Source organism: Bos taurus, chromosome 20 (genome assembly GCF_002263795.3).
Source record: "Bos taurus isolate L1 Dominette 01449 registration number 42190680 breed Hereford chromosome 20, ARS-UCD2.0, whole genome shotgun sequence".
Classification (NCBI taxonomy): Eukaryota; Metazoa; Chordata; class Mammalia; order Artiodactyla; family Bovidae; genus Bos; species Bos taurus.
Window position 1 is genome coordinate 59438067 of NC_037347.1, and position 21424 is coordinate 59459490.

Below are 21424 nucleotides of genomic sequence, written 5' to 3' on the forward strand. Positions count from 1 at the left end.
GTATTACTTAATGAGGGCAAACAGCAGACTACTTGTACAGAGCTTATAAAGAAGAATTAAATGTATATGATGACATTGCTCTAGATGCCCATTGCTGGAAGATAGTCATTGCTAAGACTATGAACGTTGTTGTTTTCCTTTAGCATTCAGACTGATCTGTGCTCGGGTCATTTGTTGTCCACCCTCATCGCAAGTGCAACCTTGGTCTTTGTCTTTCAGTTGCCACCCGGGGTAGCATCCTCTACTTTCTCATCACGGAGATGCGCTTGGTTAATGAGATGTATCAGACTTCGCTCCGCCAGTTTCTTGGCTTGTTTGACCTTTCCTTGGCCAGGTACGTCTGTACTCAGGAAGCCAAGCTGAATTCGGTATCTGTGGGATAGAATGATGATATTATGTTGATAACTGCCCCCCCCCCCCGCCTTTGCTACTAAGCATCTTCTTTTTTTTTAATCTAAATTGAGCGTAATTACCAGTATGTTAACAAATTATTCTCATTTGTTATTTTATGCTCAGAGAAAGTTCTACCAACTATTCATCCATTGATTGATTCCTTTGGGTTCACGAGTTTCTACTTAACAAGAAAATTCCCCAGATGTTGTTGTGAGTGATAATGTTTGGCGGGTAAAATTTTATTCAGACGATGTGAAGGATTCTCTTATGTTATTTCATGTTGAGAGAATGCTTGTTATTTCAGATTTAGGAGGCTTACTAATGATGCATATAAAATAAGAATTGGTCCTCCAGAGCTACTTGTTTTCCATGAAAGACGTTTTTAAGAACAATTGAAAAGGGCAGTGGGCTAAACCTGATTTAAATGCTGTCTCCTCCAGGTCTGTCAAGAGCCCAATTACAAGCAAGAGGATCGCTAATATCATTGAGCACATGACCTATGAGGTTTTTAAGTACACAGCCCGGGGGTTGTATGAGGAGCACAAATTCCTGTTCACGCTGCTGCTTACCCTGAAGATTGACATCCAGAGGAACCGAGTCAAGCATGAAGAGTTTCTCACCCTTATTAAAGGTCAGTATAAGACTAGAAAGCATTGTGAAGTTGTACGAATTATTGTGAGGGTCGTATGTGTGTTTTAGTTGTAGTTTCCTTGCATTTCATTAAAGATCACACTTATGAGAAATATTTTATTTGTTCATTTATTGCATGAAATTTAAAAAAATTTATTTATTGTATTTAAAAAATATATCAGTTTAATTCAGTTCAGTCACTCAGTCGTGTCTGATTCTTTGCAACCCCATGAATTGCAGCACGCCAGGCCTCCCTGTCCATCACCAACTCCCAGAGTTCACCCAAACTCATGTGCATCGAGTCGGTGATGCCATCCAGTCATCTCATCCTCTGTCGTCCTCTTCTTCTACTGCCCCCAATCCCTCCCAGCATCAGAGTCTTTTCCAGTGAGTCAGCTCTTCGCATGAGGTGGTCAAAGTATTGGAGTTTCAGCTTTAGCATCAGTCCTTCCAAAGAACACCCAGGACTGGTCTCCCTTAGAATGGACTGGTTGGATCTCCTTGCAGTCCAAGGGACTCTCAAGAGTCTTCTCCAACACCACAGTTCAAAAGCATCAATTCTTTGGTGTTCAGCTTTCTTCACAGTCCAACTTTCACATCCATACATGACCACTGGAAAAACCATAGCCTTGACTAGATATATTTTGTGCTGGGTCTTTGTTGCTCTAGGGACTTCTCTGTTGGCTCAGACGGTAAAGCGTCTTGTCTACAATGCGGGAGACCCGAGTTCGATCCCTGGGTTGGGAAAATCCCCTGGAGAAGGAAATGGCAACCCACTCCAGTACTCTTGCCTGGAGAATCCCATGGATAGAGGAGCCTGGTAGGCTACAGTCCATGAGGTTGCAAAGAATCGGACATGACTGAGCGACTTCACTTTCATTTTGTTGCTCTGCATGGGCTTTCCCTAGTTGCAGGAAGCAGCGGCTACTCTTTGTTGTGGTGAGAAGGCTTCTCGTTATGACAGCCTCTCTTTTTGTGGAGAACAGGCTCTAGGTGCACGGGCTTCAGTAGCTGCAGCACATGAGTTCAGTGGCTGCAGCTTGCTGGCTCTAGGGCATGGCATCAGTAGTTACGGAGCATGGGCTTAGTTGCTGTGTGGCATGTGGAATCTTCCAGGACCAGGGATCAAACTCGTGTCCCCTGCATTGGAGGTGGATTCTTATCCACTCTACCAGCAGGCAAGTCCCTGCGTGAATATTTATTGAGAACCTTCTGTGTACTAGGACACAGAATAGGCACTTGGAACACTTAATAAGCAAGTAAATTATGTAGTATGTGAGAAACTAATAAACACTGTGGCGGGGGGGGGGGAATAGAAGGATAAGGGAGATGGGGAGTTACACAGTATGTGGAGTGAGGGGATGTGTTTTTAAATTTTAAATGGGATGTTTAATGGGATTTCTAATGGAGTGGGACTCCTAAGAGATGGACAGGTGAGCCAAGGCCTGGAGGAGCAGGGGGTGCTGGCCTTGGGGACGTTTAGAGAAGTGCTGAAGGAAGAGGAGCTGGCATCAGTGCCTCTGCTGGGAGGGAGCCTCGTACTGTCTCCAATGTGATGGAGGCAAAGCACAGCAAACACGGTGGCTGAGCAGTGGTGAGCGACCATGCTACTCATCCCATGTATATTTCCTCTGTGTCTGTTGCAGCATTGTTCACAGGTTGAACAATCTATTAGGCTAGCCAATATTGAGCAGGCTCTGGGAATTGGTGATGGACAGGGAGGCCTGGCACGCTGCAGTCCATGGGGTCACAGAGTCAGACATGATTGAGCAACTGAACTGAACTGATTGAAAGTGAAAGTTAGTTCCATAGTTGCGTCTGACCCTTTGCGACCCCATGGACTGGCTCACCAGGCTCCTCTGTCCATGGAATTTTCCAGGCAAGCTGACCAAAATGATTTTGGGATTTTTCCATAAGATGTTATGGGAAAAACTCAAATGAACTTTTTGGCCAACCCAATACTATACATTTCTAAAGAAAGGTTTACTTTTTTTTTTTTTAATATTTATTTATTTGGCTGCACTGGGTCTTAGTTGAGGCATGTGAACTCTTAGCTGAGGCATGTGGAATCTAGTTCCCTGACCAGGGATTGACCCAGTCCCTGTATGGGGAGCTCGAAGTCTCACCAAGGAAGTCCCTGGAGATTTATCTTTAAAGATAAAACACAACTTTATCTTTGGTCAAGGGGTGGATTTTTATGACTTCACCTACATGGAGAGTAGATTTGCGGAGGAACTTGAAAAGGATCCTGTAGGGGCAGAAGGGAAGGGCACAATGGGAGTAGGTCAGAGTCACACTTAACATTCATACCAATGCATATTGATATACATATGCCTGGAAGGAAAGCTATGGCAAGCCTAGACAGCATACTAAAAAGCAGAGACATCATTTTGCCGACAAATGTTCATCTAGCCAAAAGCTGTGGTTTTTCCAGTTGTCATGTATGGATGTGAGAGTTGGACCATTAAGAAGGCTGAGTACTGAAGAATCAATGCTTTCAAACTGTGGTGCTGGAGAAGACTCTTGAGAGTCCCTCGGACAGCAAGGAGATCAAACAAGTCAATCCTAAAGGAAATCAGCCCTGAATATTCATTGGAAGGACTGTTGCTGAAGCTCTAATACTTTGGCTACCTGATGAGAACTGACTCATTAGAAAAGACCCTGATGCTGGGAAAGATTGGAGGCAGGAGGAGAAGGGGATGATAGAGCATGAGATGGTTGGATGGCATCAGTGACTCAGTGGACATGAGTTTGAGCAAGCTCCACTGGATAGTGGAGGACAGAAGAGCCTGACATGCTGGTGTCTATGTGGTCGAAAAGAGTCAGACGCAACTTAGTGACTGAACAACAATGCATACATAGCTTGTAATGGCAATGAAGACTCATCATTTAGACATGAAAATTTAGAAATGTATGATTTTGGGATGATATCTCTTTCTGTGTCTTCTTTGTCTCTAATCCTTGAACCCTTGCCCTTGTTTCTTTATGTTCCAAGCTTCCTAAATCAGAGCACATGGAAGATGAATAGTCTGGAGAGTCATCACCTTAGGTAGACGTGTAGGTATAGGAGTGGCCTTCTTCAGTGAGTCCTTTGTATATCACTGACCTCAGTGACTCTGGCCCTTCAGTTTATGGGGTTTCCTATGGCAAAGTTGTTCCTGAGATCCTCAATTCAGGCATAAGATGCCTTTCTTGATGGGAATGACATTGACCTTGACATCCAGAAATGGTTGAGATACTGTAAAGTATGTTACAGTTTGGCATAATCAAAACAAACATGGAATTTAGAGTTGGGAAGAATTTAAGGGAAAATAGTGGCTTTGCCACTTTGGGATAAGTGGTTTTGAGGAGGTTATTTAAACTTTTCAAGGTTCAGTTGCCTTGGCTATGAAGCAAGGATAGTCATGTCTACATAATAGGATTATTGAGAATTCACACAATTTATATAAACCCTGGAACATAGAATATGCTCAGCAGATGATGGGCATTGTTATTTTATCTTTATTTTTTTAGTTTATTTCGATTTGTCTGAGGCTTGCCTAGGTTGGACAGGATTTTGTGGACTTCCTGCATTCAGCACCTATTTCTTATGCTCCGTTAGGACACAGGGCTTCATAAGATTTCCCTTTGTTAGCTATGTTGGTGAGAGCTGCCCAAAGACATCAACTCCCTCTGTAAGGATTTTAAAATCACTTAGTTGAAAATGTTTAGACAGCAATAGTGTTTTGATCTTTTAATTTACTCATCTCTAAGATGGGAAAAGGTGAGTCCAGAGGTCTTTCTCAGTCTGCCTTAGTGATGTCACTTCATGATTGTGTGGTACAGCTTGTATGAATCATTATAAGCATGTTTCAGTTTTACAAAGTTTAATGATAAAGATTTAATTCTCAATCATCTTTAGAATTTATTTTGAATTATTGCTATACCAGCTGTTCATTCTTTGGGAGTCCATCTAATCTGGTGTCATATTACCGAGGAATATGTCCCCACCCTCCACTACAGTATTCTTTGTGGCCCATTATACCCTTCCGAGGCAGCCAAGATATTTACGACAGAATTACCCTCTATTAAACGATGAATAATGCTATGGTTTCAAGGAGCCCTCTTTTCCATGAAAGTCATTTCTCTAACCATGTGGTGGATACGTTGTTCTTTTCAGTTTGTTGGAAAATGGGCATTTTCCATGGAAATCGGTGTGACGTTTTTCAACACAGTGCCATTGCACTTAGTTCTTTAACTGCTCCCTGGTGTTCAAGCAATCTGTTTTGATTTTATGAGCTAATATTTTCACTGAAATGACTTCACTTACGTCTTGTTCCACTTACCTTGGAAGTCGACTAAGATGGCTTTGGCAAAGACAGCAATTTCATGGGGTCGATGGTACCTGAATGAAGCAGAGATTGCCTCAATAAATATCTTGAGTATTATTATTTGTTTATGACCTGCTCTGTTCAAAAACAGATTGTAGCCAAATGGGTTGGTTATATCCTTTTAAGAATTATGCTTAGAGCATATTTTCCCTGAAGCATTTTAATAGATGTTATTTATTAAATGGTATATTTTATCCTATAGAAGACTTGCTAGCTCTTGCTTTGACTTAAAATATGATTGTTCACACATTTAGTTTTTCTGGGATGGACCACAGTAACATTTTAAGCTGTCATTTATTTATTTTATGGTGCTATGAGAGTTGTATGAGTTATATGAGGTTAGATGAATTATCAGTAAAGAGATAGGAGTCAGTACCCAACGGAAATGTTTGTTGTGGGTAGATTGATCAAGAATAAGTGACATAGCACAGAGCCCTTGGATGTGCTCAACATGGATGTAAATAATATACTGGTTCATAGAGGAGAATCTCTTAAACACAGGTAGTGTTACAAACAAATCTAGATAAATTCCTTCCTTAAAATGTTGTTGTTCAGTTGGTCAGTCGTGTCTGACTCTTTGCGACCTCATGGACTGCAGCAGTCCAGGCTTCCTTGTCATTCACCATCTCCTGGAGTTTGCTCATACTCGTGTCCATTGAGTCGGTGATGCCATCTGATAGTGAAACTCATCCTTAAAATGAGCTTGTATCAATATTTGGCAGCTCTTCATGCTGACAACAGCTGGTCATTTAGTGACTCTCAGCTGTGTCCTTGATCCCGTTTTGAGTGCTTCACAGTCACCTTATGTATTTTCTGTCATTATCACAACACCTGAAGTGAAAGTGAAAGTGTTAGTCTCTTAGTGATGTTAGACTCTTGTGACCCCATGGGCTATAGCCTGCCAAGCTGCTCTGCCCATGGAATTCTCTAGGCAAGAGTGCTGGAGTGGGTTACCATTTCCTTCTCCAGGGAATCTTCCTGACCCAGGGATCGAACCTGGGTCTCCCTCATTGCAGGGAGATTCTTTACTGTCTGAACCACCAGGAAACACCTCGGTATCATTATTCCCACTGTATGTATTTGAATACACAGTCCCAGACCAATGAGTTGACTTGTCACACACCTTGGCCAGGTGTAGCTAAAACAGAATGCATCACTTACCTGGATCCAGGCCTATATCACTGATCCTTAAATGTGTTTTTCTGAAACCATCTGTTCCTTTATTAAGTGTTAAAGCTTGTTCATCACTATGATTTATATTTCTGAGTTTAATAAATGTTAAGGTAGTAAAAGAATTGATATTAAAATAGTTTCAGCAAGTTTTTTTTTTTAATACAGATATTGTTTGTACAGAAACAAAATTTTATTAACATAATATATTTAACTTGAAAGGTGGTGCCTCCTTGGACTTGAAAGCCTGTCCTCCTAAACCATCTAAATGGATCCTGGACATGACCTGGCTAAATTTGGTGGAACTCAGCAAACTTAGACAGTTTTCTGATGTCCTTGATCAGGTAACTTGTGCTTCGAATAAACTTATGATAATATCCCAGTGGGCAGCTTCCTGATTTATCCCTGGCTGTTTGGGGAAGAGAAAGATTTCTTGCTGCTGTCACTCCTAAAATGGAATGACCAGTGCTTGACCTTCCTCATGGCTCATTCATATTCTGATAAAGTACACTCCACCCATGGCAGGCTAGTCTCCAGGAAGTAATTAGTTGCCCAGGAAGTTTAACTGATGCTGTCCTGGGCCATATGTCAGTATCACCAATTGGAGGTCTACCAGTGGGAAAACAGATTCAATTAGTTTAAGAGATTGCTTTTACAATATAAAATCATGCTATTTTCGATATTTTTTTTTGTTTTTCTACTCAAAATGAAACTCTAGTATTGCTTTTCTTTAAAAAAAAAAAGAGAGATTAGATATGGTCAAGAAGTTTTATCATCTTCCTATAGATTGAATGATGAGAAATAGGAACAACCTGCCCTTGAATGCTAAATATCCTTTCTTGCCTCTAGTTCCTGTCTCTCTCTTCTTCCTCTCCTTGTTTGTACTGCCTTAGCTAGGCATCTGGGTATGAATCTAACACAAACACCTGGCCGTTTATTTCTAGAAGTTGTTGTACTTTCATAAACAGCCAGTTTTGGATGAATTGTGTGTATATTGGAATTATGGCACTTGGGTACAGAAAGTTGAATTGGGACAAGTCAAGAAACAGGTTCTTGAAAATCTGATGACCAGCAGGAAGTTGCGTGAACAGCAAGGTTGCTTTCTTCAGCTGCACATTGAAGGCTTTGACCAGAAAATGTCCAAACACTGGTCCTTTTTCAAAACTGATGTATGATTGGGCTTTCCTGGTGGCTCAGATGGTAAAGAATCTGCCTGCAATGCAGGAGACCTGGGTTTGATCCCTGGGTCTGGAAGATCCCCTGGATACCCATTCCAGTGTTCTTGCCTGGAGAATCCCATGGACAGAGGAGGAGCCTGATGGACTACAATCCACGGGGTCACAGAGTCGGACTTAATTGAGCAACTAACACTTTCACACATGGTTGATTCACAGTGTTATGTTATTTTCTGGTGTACAGAAAAGTGATTTAGCTTTATATATACACATGGACACACACATACCCACTATATTCTTTCTCATTAGGGCTTATTATAAGATATTGAATATAGTTCCCTGTACTGCAGGACCTTGTTGTTTATCTATTTTGTATATAGAAGCTTATATCTGCTAATCCCAAACCCCTGGTTTCTCTCTCTCCCACCCTCTTTCCTTTTTTGTAACCATACATTTGTTTTCTATGTCTGTGAGTTTGTTTCTGTTTCATAAGTAAATCTATTTGTATTGTATTTAGAAATGATGTGTATGTGTATGTTAGTCACTCAGTTGTGTCTGACTCTTTGGGACCCCATGGACTGTGGCCTGCCAGTCTCCTCTGTCCATCAGGTTCTCCAGGCCAGAATACTGGAGTGGGTAGCCATTCTCTTTTCTAGGGGATCTTCCTGACCCAGGGATTGAACCCAGGTCTTCTGCATTGTGGGCAGATTCTTTACCACCTGAGCCACCAGGGAAGCCTTTAGAAATGATGTCATATGGTATTTGTCCTAACGTTGGTCCTTGACTTTGCCAGCTTAGGTTGACGGAAAGCTTGAGCTGTATTTTTATGTTTTGGCTTAGGCCTGGTGATGACCATGTAATTTGGGTGCAAGCTATTCTCTTGGGTTAAACAGCTTTTCTTTGGGAGATTTTAATGAATTCTAGCTTCTTCCCCTATGGGGTAACTCCTGGTGACCTTTCTTGTACCATTATTTGTTATTGAAGCAACTGTCTTTTGGATCTTATATTTTATACCTGAAATCCCTCCACATAATGTAGTCTTTTGTGATTTGAAACAGGTTATTTTTTATTCTTACATGATACTTTCTGAATATGAACCCATATGCCTTTTTCCTTTGATTACACCTCTGAGAAATACACTTGGAGCTTTTTTTTTTTTTTTTGAAGTATGATTGCTTAACCATGTTGTTAGTTCCAATGAAGTGAACCAGCTAAATGTATACATATATCCCCTCCCTTGTAGACCTCCCTCCCACCCACCCCCTATCCACCCCCTTAGGTCATCACAGAGCACCGAGCTAAGCTCCCTGTGCTATACAACAGCTTCCCAATAACCATCTGTTCTACACATGTATGTATGTATGCTTAATCACTCAGTCATGTCCAACTGTTTGTGACCCCATGGACTGTAGCCCGCCAGGGTCCTTTGTCCATGGAATTCTCCGGGCAAGAATAGTGGATTGGGTTGCCATTTCCTTCTCCAGTTTTACACATGATACTGTAAATATGTCAATCCAAAATCTCTCAGTTCGTCCCACCCTCCCTTTTCCCTTCTGTGTCAACATGTCTATTCTCTACATCTGTGTCTCTATTCCTGCCCTGCAAATGGGTTCATCTGTACCATTTTTTCTAGATTCCACTTACATGCATTCATATGCAGTATTTCTTTTTCTCTTTCTGACTTTCTTCTCTCTGTATGGCAGACTCTAGGTTCATGTGCATCACTGCAATGACCCAATTCAGTTCCTTTTTATGGCTGAGTAATATTCCACTGTGGGCTTCCCAGGTCGTGTGGTGGTAAAGAATCTGCCCCTCAGTGCAAGAGGTGCAGGAGATGTGGGTTTGATTTCTGGGTTGGGAGGATCCCCTGGAGGAGGAAATGGCAACCCACTCCAGTATTCCTGCCTAGGAAATCCCATAGACAGAGGAGCTGCGTGGGTTACAGTCCACGGGTTGCAAAGAGTGAGACATGACTGAACAGCAACAGAAAAATGTTCCACTTATACATGTACCACAACTTCTTTATCCATTCATCTGTTAATGGACATTTAGGTTGCTTAGTCAAAGGAAATATACCAGAGAACATAAGATCATGTTTATCTGCAGATCTGACTTGTTCTGTGATTGTGGGATGTTTGTTTGTTTAATGCTTATCTCTTTTCAATTTTTGTAAGCTTCAAAGGATAATGAACTGTCTTTTTTCTTCCCCTTTATCAATTGCCCAAATGAAACAAGTGTGATTATTCACTTAATGATGATATTAAGTGGTATATTTCAAATGACTCTAGATTGATAGAGTATTGACCAGAAAGCTTCAATAATAAACATGAATTAAATGTCTTCTTTAGTTCCAAGAATGATCCTGGGAAATGAGGAAGCATAAGTGAATGAAACTTGATTCTTGATCATGGGAGATCTCATGGATCAAAACAGATTTCCTTAAAATAATGAAAATGAATTTCCATTGATCTCTTTATTCTTTACAGAGTCGTTACCACAAGGGCACAGAAGAAATGACACAGCAGGGTTCTCCTTTAAAAGGGGTCTGTAGACTGGTGTTAATACAGACTGACTTTAGAGCAAATCACATTTGATTTTCGACTCTCAGATTTTTTGGTACCAGGCTATAAAATTTTAAAAAATAGTTTTTTAATCATTTTGTTTTCCCACTCCAGTATTCTTGCCTGGAGAATCCTGTGGACAGAGGAGCCTGGTGGGCTACAGCCCATGGGGTTGCAAAGAGTCAGATACTCCTGAGCGTGCACACACACACAGGATATCATTCACACATGTCTGGAATCATCAGAAAAATATCTGTGAAGTCTTACTGAAAGATTTTTCTGTGATGTGACACATTTCTTATCCCCTGGTATTTTCAGATATCAAGAAATGAAAAAATGTGGAAAATTTGGTTTGATAAGGAAAACCCTGAGGAGGAACCCCTTCCAAATGCCTATGATAAATCTCTTGACTGCTTTCGACGTCTTCTCCTTATTAGATCCTGGTGTCCTGACAGAACCATTGCCCAGGTAAAAAGTGCATATATTAAAAATAAGAGAATATTTTTTTTTTTACTTTTTTATTTTATTTTTAAACTTTACATAATTGTATTAGTTTTGCCAAATATCAAAATGAATCCACCACAGGTATACATGTGTTCCCATCCTGAACCCTCCTCCCTCCCCATACCATCCCTCTGGGTCGTCCCAGTGCACTAGCCCCAAGCATCCAGTATTGTGCATCGAACCTGGACTGGCATCTCGTTTCATACATGATATTTTACATGTTTCAATGCCATTCTCCCAAATCTTCCCACCCTCTCCCTCTTCCACAGAGTCCATAATAAGAGAATATTTTAAAGGAGAATTTCCTTTTAAATTTTAAAGAATATTTAAAACATTAACCCCCATGAGAATTTTCATGTGGGCTTCTGTCTAATTTTCCAACAATACAATTGTGAAAAATGGACAAATAAGCAAGAAATAACTGTACAGAGGTGTACATGTGGCTAAGTGATTTCCTAATTTTCTTTGGCCTAAGTGGTACAATAAGAGTGAGTGAGGAAGCTAATTTTTTTGTTTTGTTTCTTTTTAAATGTTTTTTTTTTTAATTGTGGCAAAAGTCACATAATATAAAACACACTCTTTTACCACACGTAACTGTGTGGCCCAGTGGCACTAAGTACATTCACATCGTTGTTCAGCTCTCACCATCACCCGTCTCTGGAGTTCTCTACCTCCTGAACTGAAACTCTGTCCCCATTAAACACTAGTCCTCATTGTCCCTCCCCACCCCATCCCCGCTGCCCCCCCCCCACCCCCGCCGGCATCTACCAATGTACTTTCTGACTCTATGCATTTGACTCTTCTAGGTACTTTGCATAAGTGGAATCAAAATTTGTCTGCACTTACTGTATATTGAAATGCATCTTTAATGTTAGCTTAATATAAGTCCTGCAAACAGATTGCACCATCCTTGCTTTCCCTTGTGCTATATATTAACAGTAGGGCAGTCGAAACTACGTTTCTAAGGTGGGCATATTGGTATAACATAAAGGTAATGCATTGTTCTTCCATATCATTTTTACATTAACTCAGAAAAGATAGGGAACTCCATTTTGCCAGTAGTAATGTAGTATTCCCTGGTGGCTCAGATGGTAAAGCGTCTGCCCGCAATGTGGGAGACTGGGTTCAATCCCTGGGTCAGGAAAATCCCATGGAGAAGGAAATGGCAGCCCACTCCAGTATTCTTGCCTGTAAAACTCCATGGACTGAGGAGACTGGTAGGTTACAGTCCATGGTGTTGCAAAGAGTTGGACATGGACTGAGCTACTTCACTTTTCACTTTCAATGTAGTATTTCTTAAGTAGGAAGACTGTTCATTTACTAGAGAGGAGAGAGAAAGTCTACAGGGCTGTACAGAGTTCCCAAACCCATAGTCGTTACCCTGAGACGTGTCATAAACCTTGATGTGAGAAAGAAGCTTTGCCTAAAATTCCTTGAATGATACTTAGGTTTAAATATAAGCCCTGCCTCCAGAAGATTCATCTTTTCAAAGACTTTTCATCTGCTTCCATCATGGAAGTTTACGCATGAAACACACTTGTGGTGTCTTGCCCACAGCTAAAAGTTAAATGCTACTATTCCCAGACATTGATTTTTTTAATAGACTTTTAAGAATAAGTCATAAAATAACAGTAGGCTGGAGTTTCTCATAGAAGGTAGGGAGTTTTCCCCTTTGCTCTCCAGAGGCCTGTTAAAAACATTCGGAGTAACCAACTCCCAGTCCTCCTAGGTACCTTGGAAATAACCGAATTCAATGATTTATTCAGAAAAGAAAAATGAGTTTTGCAACTCAGGGCCCTGAGATCACCCTTCCTTTGATTTTTCTTCTCAACTTCATTCCTTTTATCTTGCCCAAATGAATTGTCAAACAACTGCCTTATTTCAGGGGAATGTAGAAGTTTTAAGTAGACTTTTCCCTTCTCTCTCCCGCTCTCTGCCTCCCTCCCTCCTTTCCTTCTCTCTTCTTTCCTTCCTTCTTTCCCTTTTAATTCTTTCCACACTTTATTGGGGTCAATGTGGAAATTTAAATGTCTCCCATTCCTTTGTAACTTTGTTATCTTTATCCTGGCCTGAAATTCTTAGGCTGACAACAGCCATTTCTTCCTAATGAGTCTCCTCTAGTTCATTCTCACCTTGCCCACCCTAGTCCATCTTGTATATTCTAGAAGAAATAGAAATATCATTATGCTCTTCCTTTAATGGCTTCCCATGGCGCTTATGATAACATCCAAGTCTTAAGCAAGTTCTAGAAGGCCCCTTGCAAACATGTTCTCTCCTCTGAGGTTCTTATTCTCCTATTAGATTTCTTGTGTGATTTTTCAACCAGACACCATCTTGGGAAGCATATGAGAAGGTCTACACTGTAGACATATTCAATCCCTATTCCCCGTAAGAGCATTAGGCTTATTGTCAGCATTTCAGCTGAGCGTGGCTGCAGACACAGTCAAAATCCTGGTTAAAAGAGCAATGTACCATCAGAGGATGTCTTGTGCTACTGCTGGTTTCTGTATAGCTGCTGAGCTAAGAATGGTTTTCGTAGTTTTAAATGCTTGAAAAAAAAACTCAAAACAATATTTTGTGATATGCAAAAATTATATAACATTTGAATTCCAGGGCCTATAAAGTTCTAATGGAACACAGGCTCACTTATTTATGGACTCTCTATAGCTGCTCTCATGCTGCAGTGATAGGTTAAGTTGTTGCACCAGAGACTGCATGGCCACCAAGATATAAAATATTTACCACTTGGCCCCTGATGTAGGGAACAGTATATTAGCTCATAGCTTGAATAGAAATTTCCATGTGGGATCAATGATGCATTCTATGACAAGATTGGCTTTTTGAGCTCCTTGCTAGACTAGAAGACAAAGCACTTGGCTCTTGAGAGATGCCACAGTGATGGCTGTACCAGGTACCTGTGGCTGAGAAACAACTGCAGTCTGTGGTACACCTGGGCATCCAGGCTATGAAGTCATTTCTGATCACCAAGCACACTGCCCAATGGCTGTGATGAACGTGTATACAAATAGACTTTCGGAGATGCTGAAGAATGTCAACCAAACTTTTAAAGTACCTTTCAGAAGGCTGTAAAAAATGTATGAAAGTAAAAATGTTAGTCATTCAGTTGTGTCCAACTGTGTGACCCCATGGACTGTAGCCTGCCAGGCTTCTCTGTCCATGGGATTCTCCAGGAAACAATATTAGAGTGGGTTGCCTTGCCCTCCTCCAGGGGATCTTCCTGACCCAGGGATCGAACCCAGGTCTCCTGTATTGCACGCAGATTCTTTACCATCTGAACCACCAGGGAACTGTTTATATTAATACTTACATTAGAGGATTCCATAGTGGATCTGGTCAACTGGATATTAAGAGATAAAAAATAAGTGGCATCCTGTGCTCCAAATGCAGTTGGGTTAAACCTTTAAAATTAAGTAAGTAATTCAGTAAGTATTCGATACATTTCTTTCCATAAGTAGTCATTTAATAGTAATTATCTATTTGTTAAGTATCCGTTCAATCCCAGGCATTGTACTACTTACTTGATTATTTGAATGCTTATAATTTTCCCTTGAGCTTCCCAGGTGGCACTAGCGGTAAAGAACCCACCTGCCAGTGCAGGAGACACAGAGGTGCCCGTTTGATCCCAGCAACCCACCCCAGTATTCATTGTTGCCTGGAAAATCCCATGGACAGAGAAGCCTGGTGGGCTATAGTCCCTGGGGTTGCACAAAATCAGACACGACTGAGCGCATATGCACACATACGCACACACACACACATTTCCTTTAAAGCATTCTTAATAATAGAGTTGCCAAATATTTTAAACCTTCTGTATAGTATGAAGCAGCCAGTACATCGAAAGAGGTCCCAGACAAGAATTCGGCCAAACTGGGTTCTGGTCTTTTAAATGTGTGATTATGTTTTTGGCAAGTAAAGTCTGAAAGTGTTAGTCACTCAGTCATGTCTGACTCTTTGAGATCCCATGGACTATAACCTGCCAGGATCCTCTGTCCATAGGATTCTCCAGGCAAGAATACTAGAGTGGGGTGCCATGCCCTTCTGCAGCATATCTTCCCCACCCAGGGATTGAACCTGGGTCTCTCACATTGCTGGCAGATAGAGTGAGGATTCAAACAAATAAGCAAGCAAGCAAATAAAGAGGTTAACCCACAAGAAAACAAACAAACAAACCTCTGCCCTATTTTCCTGGCAGGATTACTGTGGACATCATTGAAATAATCTGCAAAAACGAATTTTGGGAACCACACTGAATTGTGAATAAGGGGTTGGAGCTACTTTTGGTGACCGGTGTGCTGTTTTTGGCAGGCCCGTAAGTACATCATGGACTCCATGGGACAAAAGTATGCAGAGGCCGTTATCCTGGACTTGGAAAGGACCTGGGAGGAATCTGACCCTCGGACACCGCTCATATGTCTCCTGTCTATGGGCTCAGACCCCACGGACTCCATCATCGCCTTGGGGAAGAGACTAAAAATAGAAACGCGCTACGTGTCCATGGGACAGGGCCAGGAGATCCATGCTCGCAAGCTCCTGCAGCAGACCATGGCGAACGTGAGACCTGATGTCTACTTTTGTATTCTGTTGTTGACATTGCCACTTACAGGGTAACAATGCAGGAAAGAACCTACAAATCCTTAAGCGCTGAAATTTATGTGTTGCGTTCTATTTGCCAAACAGGGAAAAGCACCTCTTATAAAACTTTCATGGAAAAATGAATACAATGTGAAACGTTTTCTGCTGAGCCTTGAATGCTGGGAAGCTTGCCCAGTGAGAGCATCTTATTTCCTGACCTGTTTGCATAGTGCTCAACCCTGCTCCAGGTCCTGAACCTTCTTTGCGGTTCATAGCTCCCCCTCTGTGCCTCAAGTTCCAGCCCCTGCAGATCTACTTGGGGAATCCACAGCACTCTGGAATCCACAACACAATCCAGAATGCAAAATCTGTGCCCTGGAGTCCCCTAGGCCTGGCCCAGATTCCAGAGGCCAGGAATCTGCCATTACCCTGTGGTGGTACCAGAGATTTTCCGGAAACCTAGCCTGTAGCCTTCCAGATGGGCTCCTAGAGCCCTTGGCAGCTTGCAAATTCAACAGCATACAGCTCAGGCCATGCTCAGGACTGGTCTGGGGCCATTGTAGCTGGAAGTCATGTGATGACCTGCCAATGGGACAAGTTCAGAGCTGAGGCACTTTGAGGGACTTAAAGTTACGTGAATGCAGAAGGTGCTATTTCATCTCTGGAACTCAAGCTCCAGAACACTTGTGTGTTTACTCTGGTCTAACCTTAGGTGTCCAGATGGATCCAGTTTTATAATAGTGTACACTCGGGTCACCACCTCGAAGAGCCAGAGGCTCCTCCCAGCCACATGAAGTCTCCCTGGTGTCCCCACGGTCATTTATCAAAGGCATTTAGAAGGTCCTTCTATATGTACCATCCTTTCTGTTACTTAGCAGGTCTAATGAAAAGGGGAGAAAAACCCCACCATCAATACACAGCAAGACTCTAAAGGGTGTACATTTTTGCAGGTCAATTTGTAGTCAATCCCTTGACCTTAACCTCAATTTCCACATATAATATATATATATATATATATATATATATATATATATGGGCTTTCCTGGTAGCTCAGCTGGTACAGAATCCACCTGAAATGTAGAAACCTGGGTTCAATCCCTGGGTGGGGAAGATCCCCTGGAGGAGGGCATGGCAACCCATTCTAGTATTCTTGCCTGGAGAATCCCCATGGATGGAGGAGCCTGGCGTACTAGAGTCCATGGGGTCAAAAAGAGTCAGACATGACTGAGCATCTAAGCACAGCACAGCAATGTGAGAGACCCAAATTCGATCCATGGGTCAGGAAGATCCCCTGGAGAAGGGCATGGCAACCCACTCCAGTGTTCTTGCCTGGAAAATCCCCATGAACAAAGAAGCCTGATGGGTTGCAGTCCATGGGGTTGCAAAGAGTCAGACATGACTGAGTGACTAAGCATAACCTTCTTTTGGGTTCCCAGCTCTGCCAGAGGCTCCCTCCACCCCTGCTCCCTTCTCCCTGCACGCTTTGGCCAAGTACAGGGTGGCAGAACTACTTGCCTCTTATTTCTACTGGAGAACATGCAGTCATGGTCTACATGCTTTTCCAGCCTATTTTGGAGCAGACTCCATGCCTCCTTCATTAAGCCTGAGTTCTCCCCTCAATATCTCAAGAGCCCTCTGTGCCCTTCAGGGAACACCCCCCCCCCACCATTTTGGACAGAACTGGCTGTCTCCCCCTCAACCCACCAGGCACGAGGCCCACTATGAAACCACCGGGTTCTAGGTCCTAGCTACTGACTCTAGAACCTTCCCACTGTGCTACAGCCTGATCCCTTCCCCCAGTCTAGAACTGAGTCTGTTGGGTTCTAGAATCTCCATATTTGCCTCTTCCATCCTCAAGCCATGCCCTGCCCCCAGCTTTGGTGAAAGGGAGGGGCCTCTCTTGTGCTCTGTGCTGACTGCTGTGCTTAGTTTGCAGTTGGGAGGGGGAGGGCAGAAAGCGCATGATTTAAATATACCTCAGTTCAGTTCAGTCGCTCAGTTGTGTCCGACTCTCTGCAACCCCATGGACTGCAGCATGCCAGGCTTCCTGGTCCATTACCAACTCCAGGAGCTTACTCAGACTCTTGTCCATAGAGTCGGTGATGCCATCCAACCATCTCATCCTCTGTCATGCCCTTCTCCTCCTGCCTTAATTTTTCCCAGCATCAGGATCTTTTCCAATGAGTTAGTTCTTTGCATCAAGTGGCCAAAGTATTGGAGTTTCAGCATCAGTCTTTCCAATGAATATTCAGGACTGATTTCCTTTAGGACTTACTGGTTGGATCTCCTTGAAGTCCAAGGGACTCTCAAGAGTCTTCTTCAACACCACAGTACAAAAGCATCAGTTCTTCAGTGCTCAACTTTCTTTATAGTCCAACTCTCACATCCATACATGACTACTGGAAAAACCATACCTTTGAATAGATGGACTTTTGTTGGCAGAGTAATGTCTTTGCTTTTTAATATGCTGTCTAGGTTGGTTATACCTTTTCTTCCAAGGAGCAAGCGTCTTTTAATTTCATGGTTGCAGTCACCATCTGCAGTGATTTTGGACCCTAAGAAAATAAAGTCTCTCACTGTATCCATTGTTTCCCCATCTACTTGCCGTGAAGTGATGGGACTGGATGCCATGATCTTAGTTTTCTGAATGTTGAGTTTTCAGCCAACTTTTCACTCTCCTCTTTCACTTTTATCAAGAGGCTCTTTAGTTCTTCTTCACTTTCTGCAATAAGGGTGATATCATCTTCATATCTGAGGTTATTGATATTTCTCTCGGCAATCTCGATTCCAGCTTGTGCTTCATCCAGCCCAGCATTTAGCATGATGCCCTCTGCATATAAGTTAAATAAGCAGGGTGACAATATACAGCCTTGACATACTCCTTTCCCGATATGGAGCAGTCCGTTGTTCCATGTCCAGTTCTAACTGTTGCTTCCTGACCTGCATACAGATTTCTCAAGAGGTAGGTCAGGTGGTCTGGTATTCCCATCTCTTGAAGAATTTTCCACAGTTTGTTGTGATCCACACAGTCAAAGGCTGTGGCATAGTCAATAAAGCAGAAGTAGATGTTTTTCTGGAACTCTCTTGCTTTTTCGATGATGCAGCAGATGTTGGCAATTTGATCTCTGGTTCCTCTGCCTTTTTTAAATCTAGCTTGAACATTGGAAGTTCATGGTTCACGTACTGTTGAAGCTTGGCTTGGAGAATTTTGAGCATTACTTTGCTGGCGTGTGAGATGAGTGCAGTTGTGGGGTAGTTTGAGCATTCTTTGGCATTGCCCTTCTTTGGGATTGGAGTGAAAACTGATCTAGTCCAGTCCCGTGGCCACTGCTGAGTTTTCCAAATTTGCTGGCATTTTGAGTGCAGCACTTTCACAGCATCATCTTTTAGGATTTGAAATAACTCAACTGGAATCCATCCCCTCAACTAGCTTTGTTCCTAATGATGCTTTCTAAGGCCCACTTGACTTCACATTCCAGGATGTCTGGCTATAGGTGAGTGACCACACCATCATGGTTATCTGGGTCATGAAGATCTTTTTTGTACAGTTCTTCTGTGTATTCTTGCCATCCTCTGCTTCTGTTTGGTCCATACTATTTCTGTCCTTTATTGAGCCCATCTTTGTATGAAATGTTCCCTTGGTATCTCTGATTTTCTTGAGATGAGCAATACATCCATGATTCGGAATCCCAGGTCTAGTCCTGGCCTCTCCTTCCTCTTGGCCTCCCCTGACTGCCAACGCTGAATTCCTCCCTCTGCTAGTGCTGTACTTAGAAAACAAAGATACTAACATTCACAGGACACTGATTCAACTTGAATTAAAATAAATAATGGTGGAACTAATATTATAATTTCAAGAAACTAAATTAGAATTTAAATAGAATATTTTTAGCCTTCAATTTATCTGTGTTTTCTGTTAGTAGTTTAATTTCTAGTCAAATGTAAAAAGATTTCTTACTATTATTAGCATGTTTAAAACTTGTCAGAGACAATAGTGTTTTATGCCAGAATGAACCAACTATTCTAGAATAGTAAAATGGAAGATCTGCTCAGTAAGAAGAACACAAGATATTAATACTGAAAGCAGTGAGGCCAAAGAAGCAAATTTGGCTAAGGGATTCCTTTCTGAGGGTGAAGGTTCGACCATCAAAATTCTCAACTAAGAAACTTAGATCAGGAGTCACTTGTATTCTGGATGAAAGAGCATCTGAAGCCTTTTTGTTTTATGTTTCACATTTAATTCTCCTTTTTTTGAATTGTGAACAGTATCAATTAAATTTTCATAGGAAAAAATTAAATATTTATTCATTATATACTTCTGAAGAAAATTTAAGCGGATATGTGACATTTCAAAAGGGGTCAGTTTTACATGTAACTTGATTAAGATTTTAGATCTGGTACTTAGTTTATGTTGTGCAAAGAAAAATAGGTTACACTAATCAAATCAAAATGATCCAGAATTACAGAGTCAAGAAAGTAGCTCAAGATTATGATCTGCATATTGTAGATGATTTTAGCAAAATTATTCTATGGGTTAGATATTGAAATGATTATTGTTGAGACTTCCCTAGTGGCTCAGTGGTCAAGAATCTGCCTTCCAATTCAGGAGACCTGGGTTTGGTCTCTGGATGGGGAAGATCTGGAGAAGGAAAAGGCAACCCACTCCAGTATTCTTGCCTGGGAAATCCCATGGACAGAGGAGCCTGGCGGGCCATAGTTGATAGGGTTGCAAAAGAGTCAGACATGACTTAGCAACTAAAACAACAGCAAAATTATTATTGCATGACCTAAATTTTTGCCTGTGCTGCTTTGTACAAGGAATCTTCTTATGCATATAGGATAAAGTGTATCAGAGATATGACTTATTATCTTCCAAGACTCTTGTTGTTAGAATAGTCTGATTCCCCAGAGAAGGTACTTACACATTCTAGAGGATATAAACCCTATTGCTGGTATTCTAGGAACTCTCTTTTTATGTTTTACTTTGGGGATTTTCATGACTCCAACCATATATTATTACTGCATTGGCATGCTAGTAATGGCATCCCATCAGACACACTTGTGGAACAAGAAAAAATGTAACCTATCTCAGTTAAACCTGATTGTATTCTTTAGATTAATTTATAGGGGTTAGTGGGGTTTTTTTAAATTTAAATTTATTTATTTTAATTGGAGGCTACTTACTTTACAATATTAAGTTTTAATTACTTAATTTCTGAAGAAGGTACTAATTTGAATCTCTGGGTGAAACACAAAATGGACTAATTTCCATTTCCTGCTGCTGACTTAGGGAGGATGGGCCCTTCTGCAGAACTGCCATCTGGGACTGGATTTCATGGATGAGCTAATGGATATAATTATAGAAACTGAGTTTGTACATGACTCGTTCCGCCTGTGGATGACAACGGAGGTTCACAAGCAGTTTCCCATCACCCTCCTTCAGATGTCCATCAAATTTGCCAATGAGCCCCCCCAGGGCCTCCGGGCAGGACTGAAAAGAACATATGGTGGTGAGTCGAGAAATCCTTCCAAGTTTATGGACGTTCTTATGCTTACATTGTTTTCTTTAAAGACATTATGGAAAAGGGATTAGATAGGATTAGTTATAGCAAGTGGTGCTATGATTTAACATGATGATGAGGGCATGGCCACCTCTGTCCTGCTGCACGTGGAGTATCCTTGGCCGTGTTAGGGCGTCAGAGCTTCGGATTCCACCTTACGTTTTTCCTGTTTCCCCAATATCGCTCTCCTTTGGCCTGTGCTAGTCAGTTTCCCACTTGGCTCAGTGGTAAAGAATCCTCCTGCCAATGCAGGAGACACGGGCTTGATGCGAAGGTTGGAAAGATCCCCTGGAGAAAGAAAAGGCGACCACTCCAGTATCCTTGCCTGGGAAATCCCATGAACATAGGAATAGGTGGGCTACAGTCCATGGGGTCACAAAGAGTCAGACACAACTTAACCACTAAACAACCACAACCTTCTCTGCTAGACAGCTGCCCTTTTATGTTAAATCTAAAATGGATAATGT

General features: G+C 41.8%; 1 protein-coding gene across 2 annotated transcripts in view; it reads left to right on the top strand.

Annotated features, from left to right (window-relative positions):
- Nucleotides 1-21424, top strand: part of DNAH5 (dynein axonemal heavy chain 5) — a 332322-nt gene that overhangs the window by 279244 nt on the left and 31654 nt on the right. For both annotated transcript variants that reach the window (XM_024981527.2, XM_015459121.3), the window contains exons 67-72: nucleotides 220-334; nucleotides 834-1024; nucleotides 6786-6907; nucleotides 10618-10767; nucleotides 15130-15375; nucleotides 20687-20906. In XM_024981527.2, the coding sequence (XP_024837295.1) occupies nucleotides 220-334; nucleotides 834-1024; nucleotides 6786-6907; nucleotides 10618-10767; nucleotides 15130-15375; nucleotides 20687-20906 (1044 nt within the window). The remainder of the gene's footprint in view (nucleotides 1-219; nucleotides 335-833; nucleotides 1025-6785; nucleotides 6908-10617; nucleotides 10768-15129; nucleotides 15376-20686; nucleotides 20907-21424) is intronic.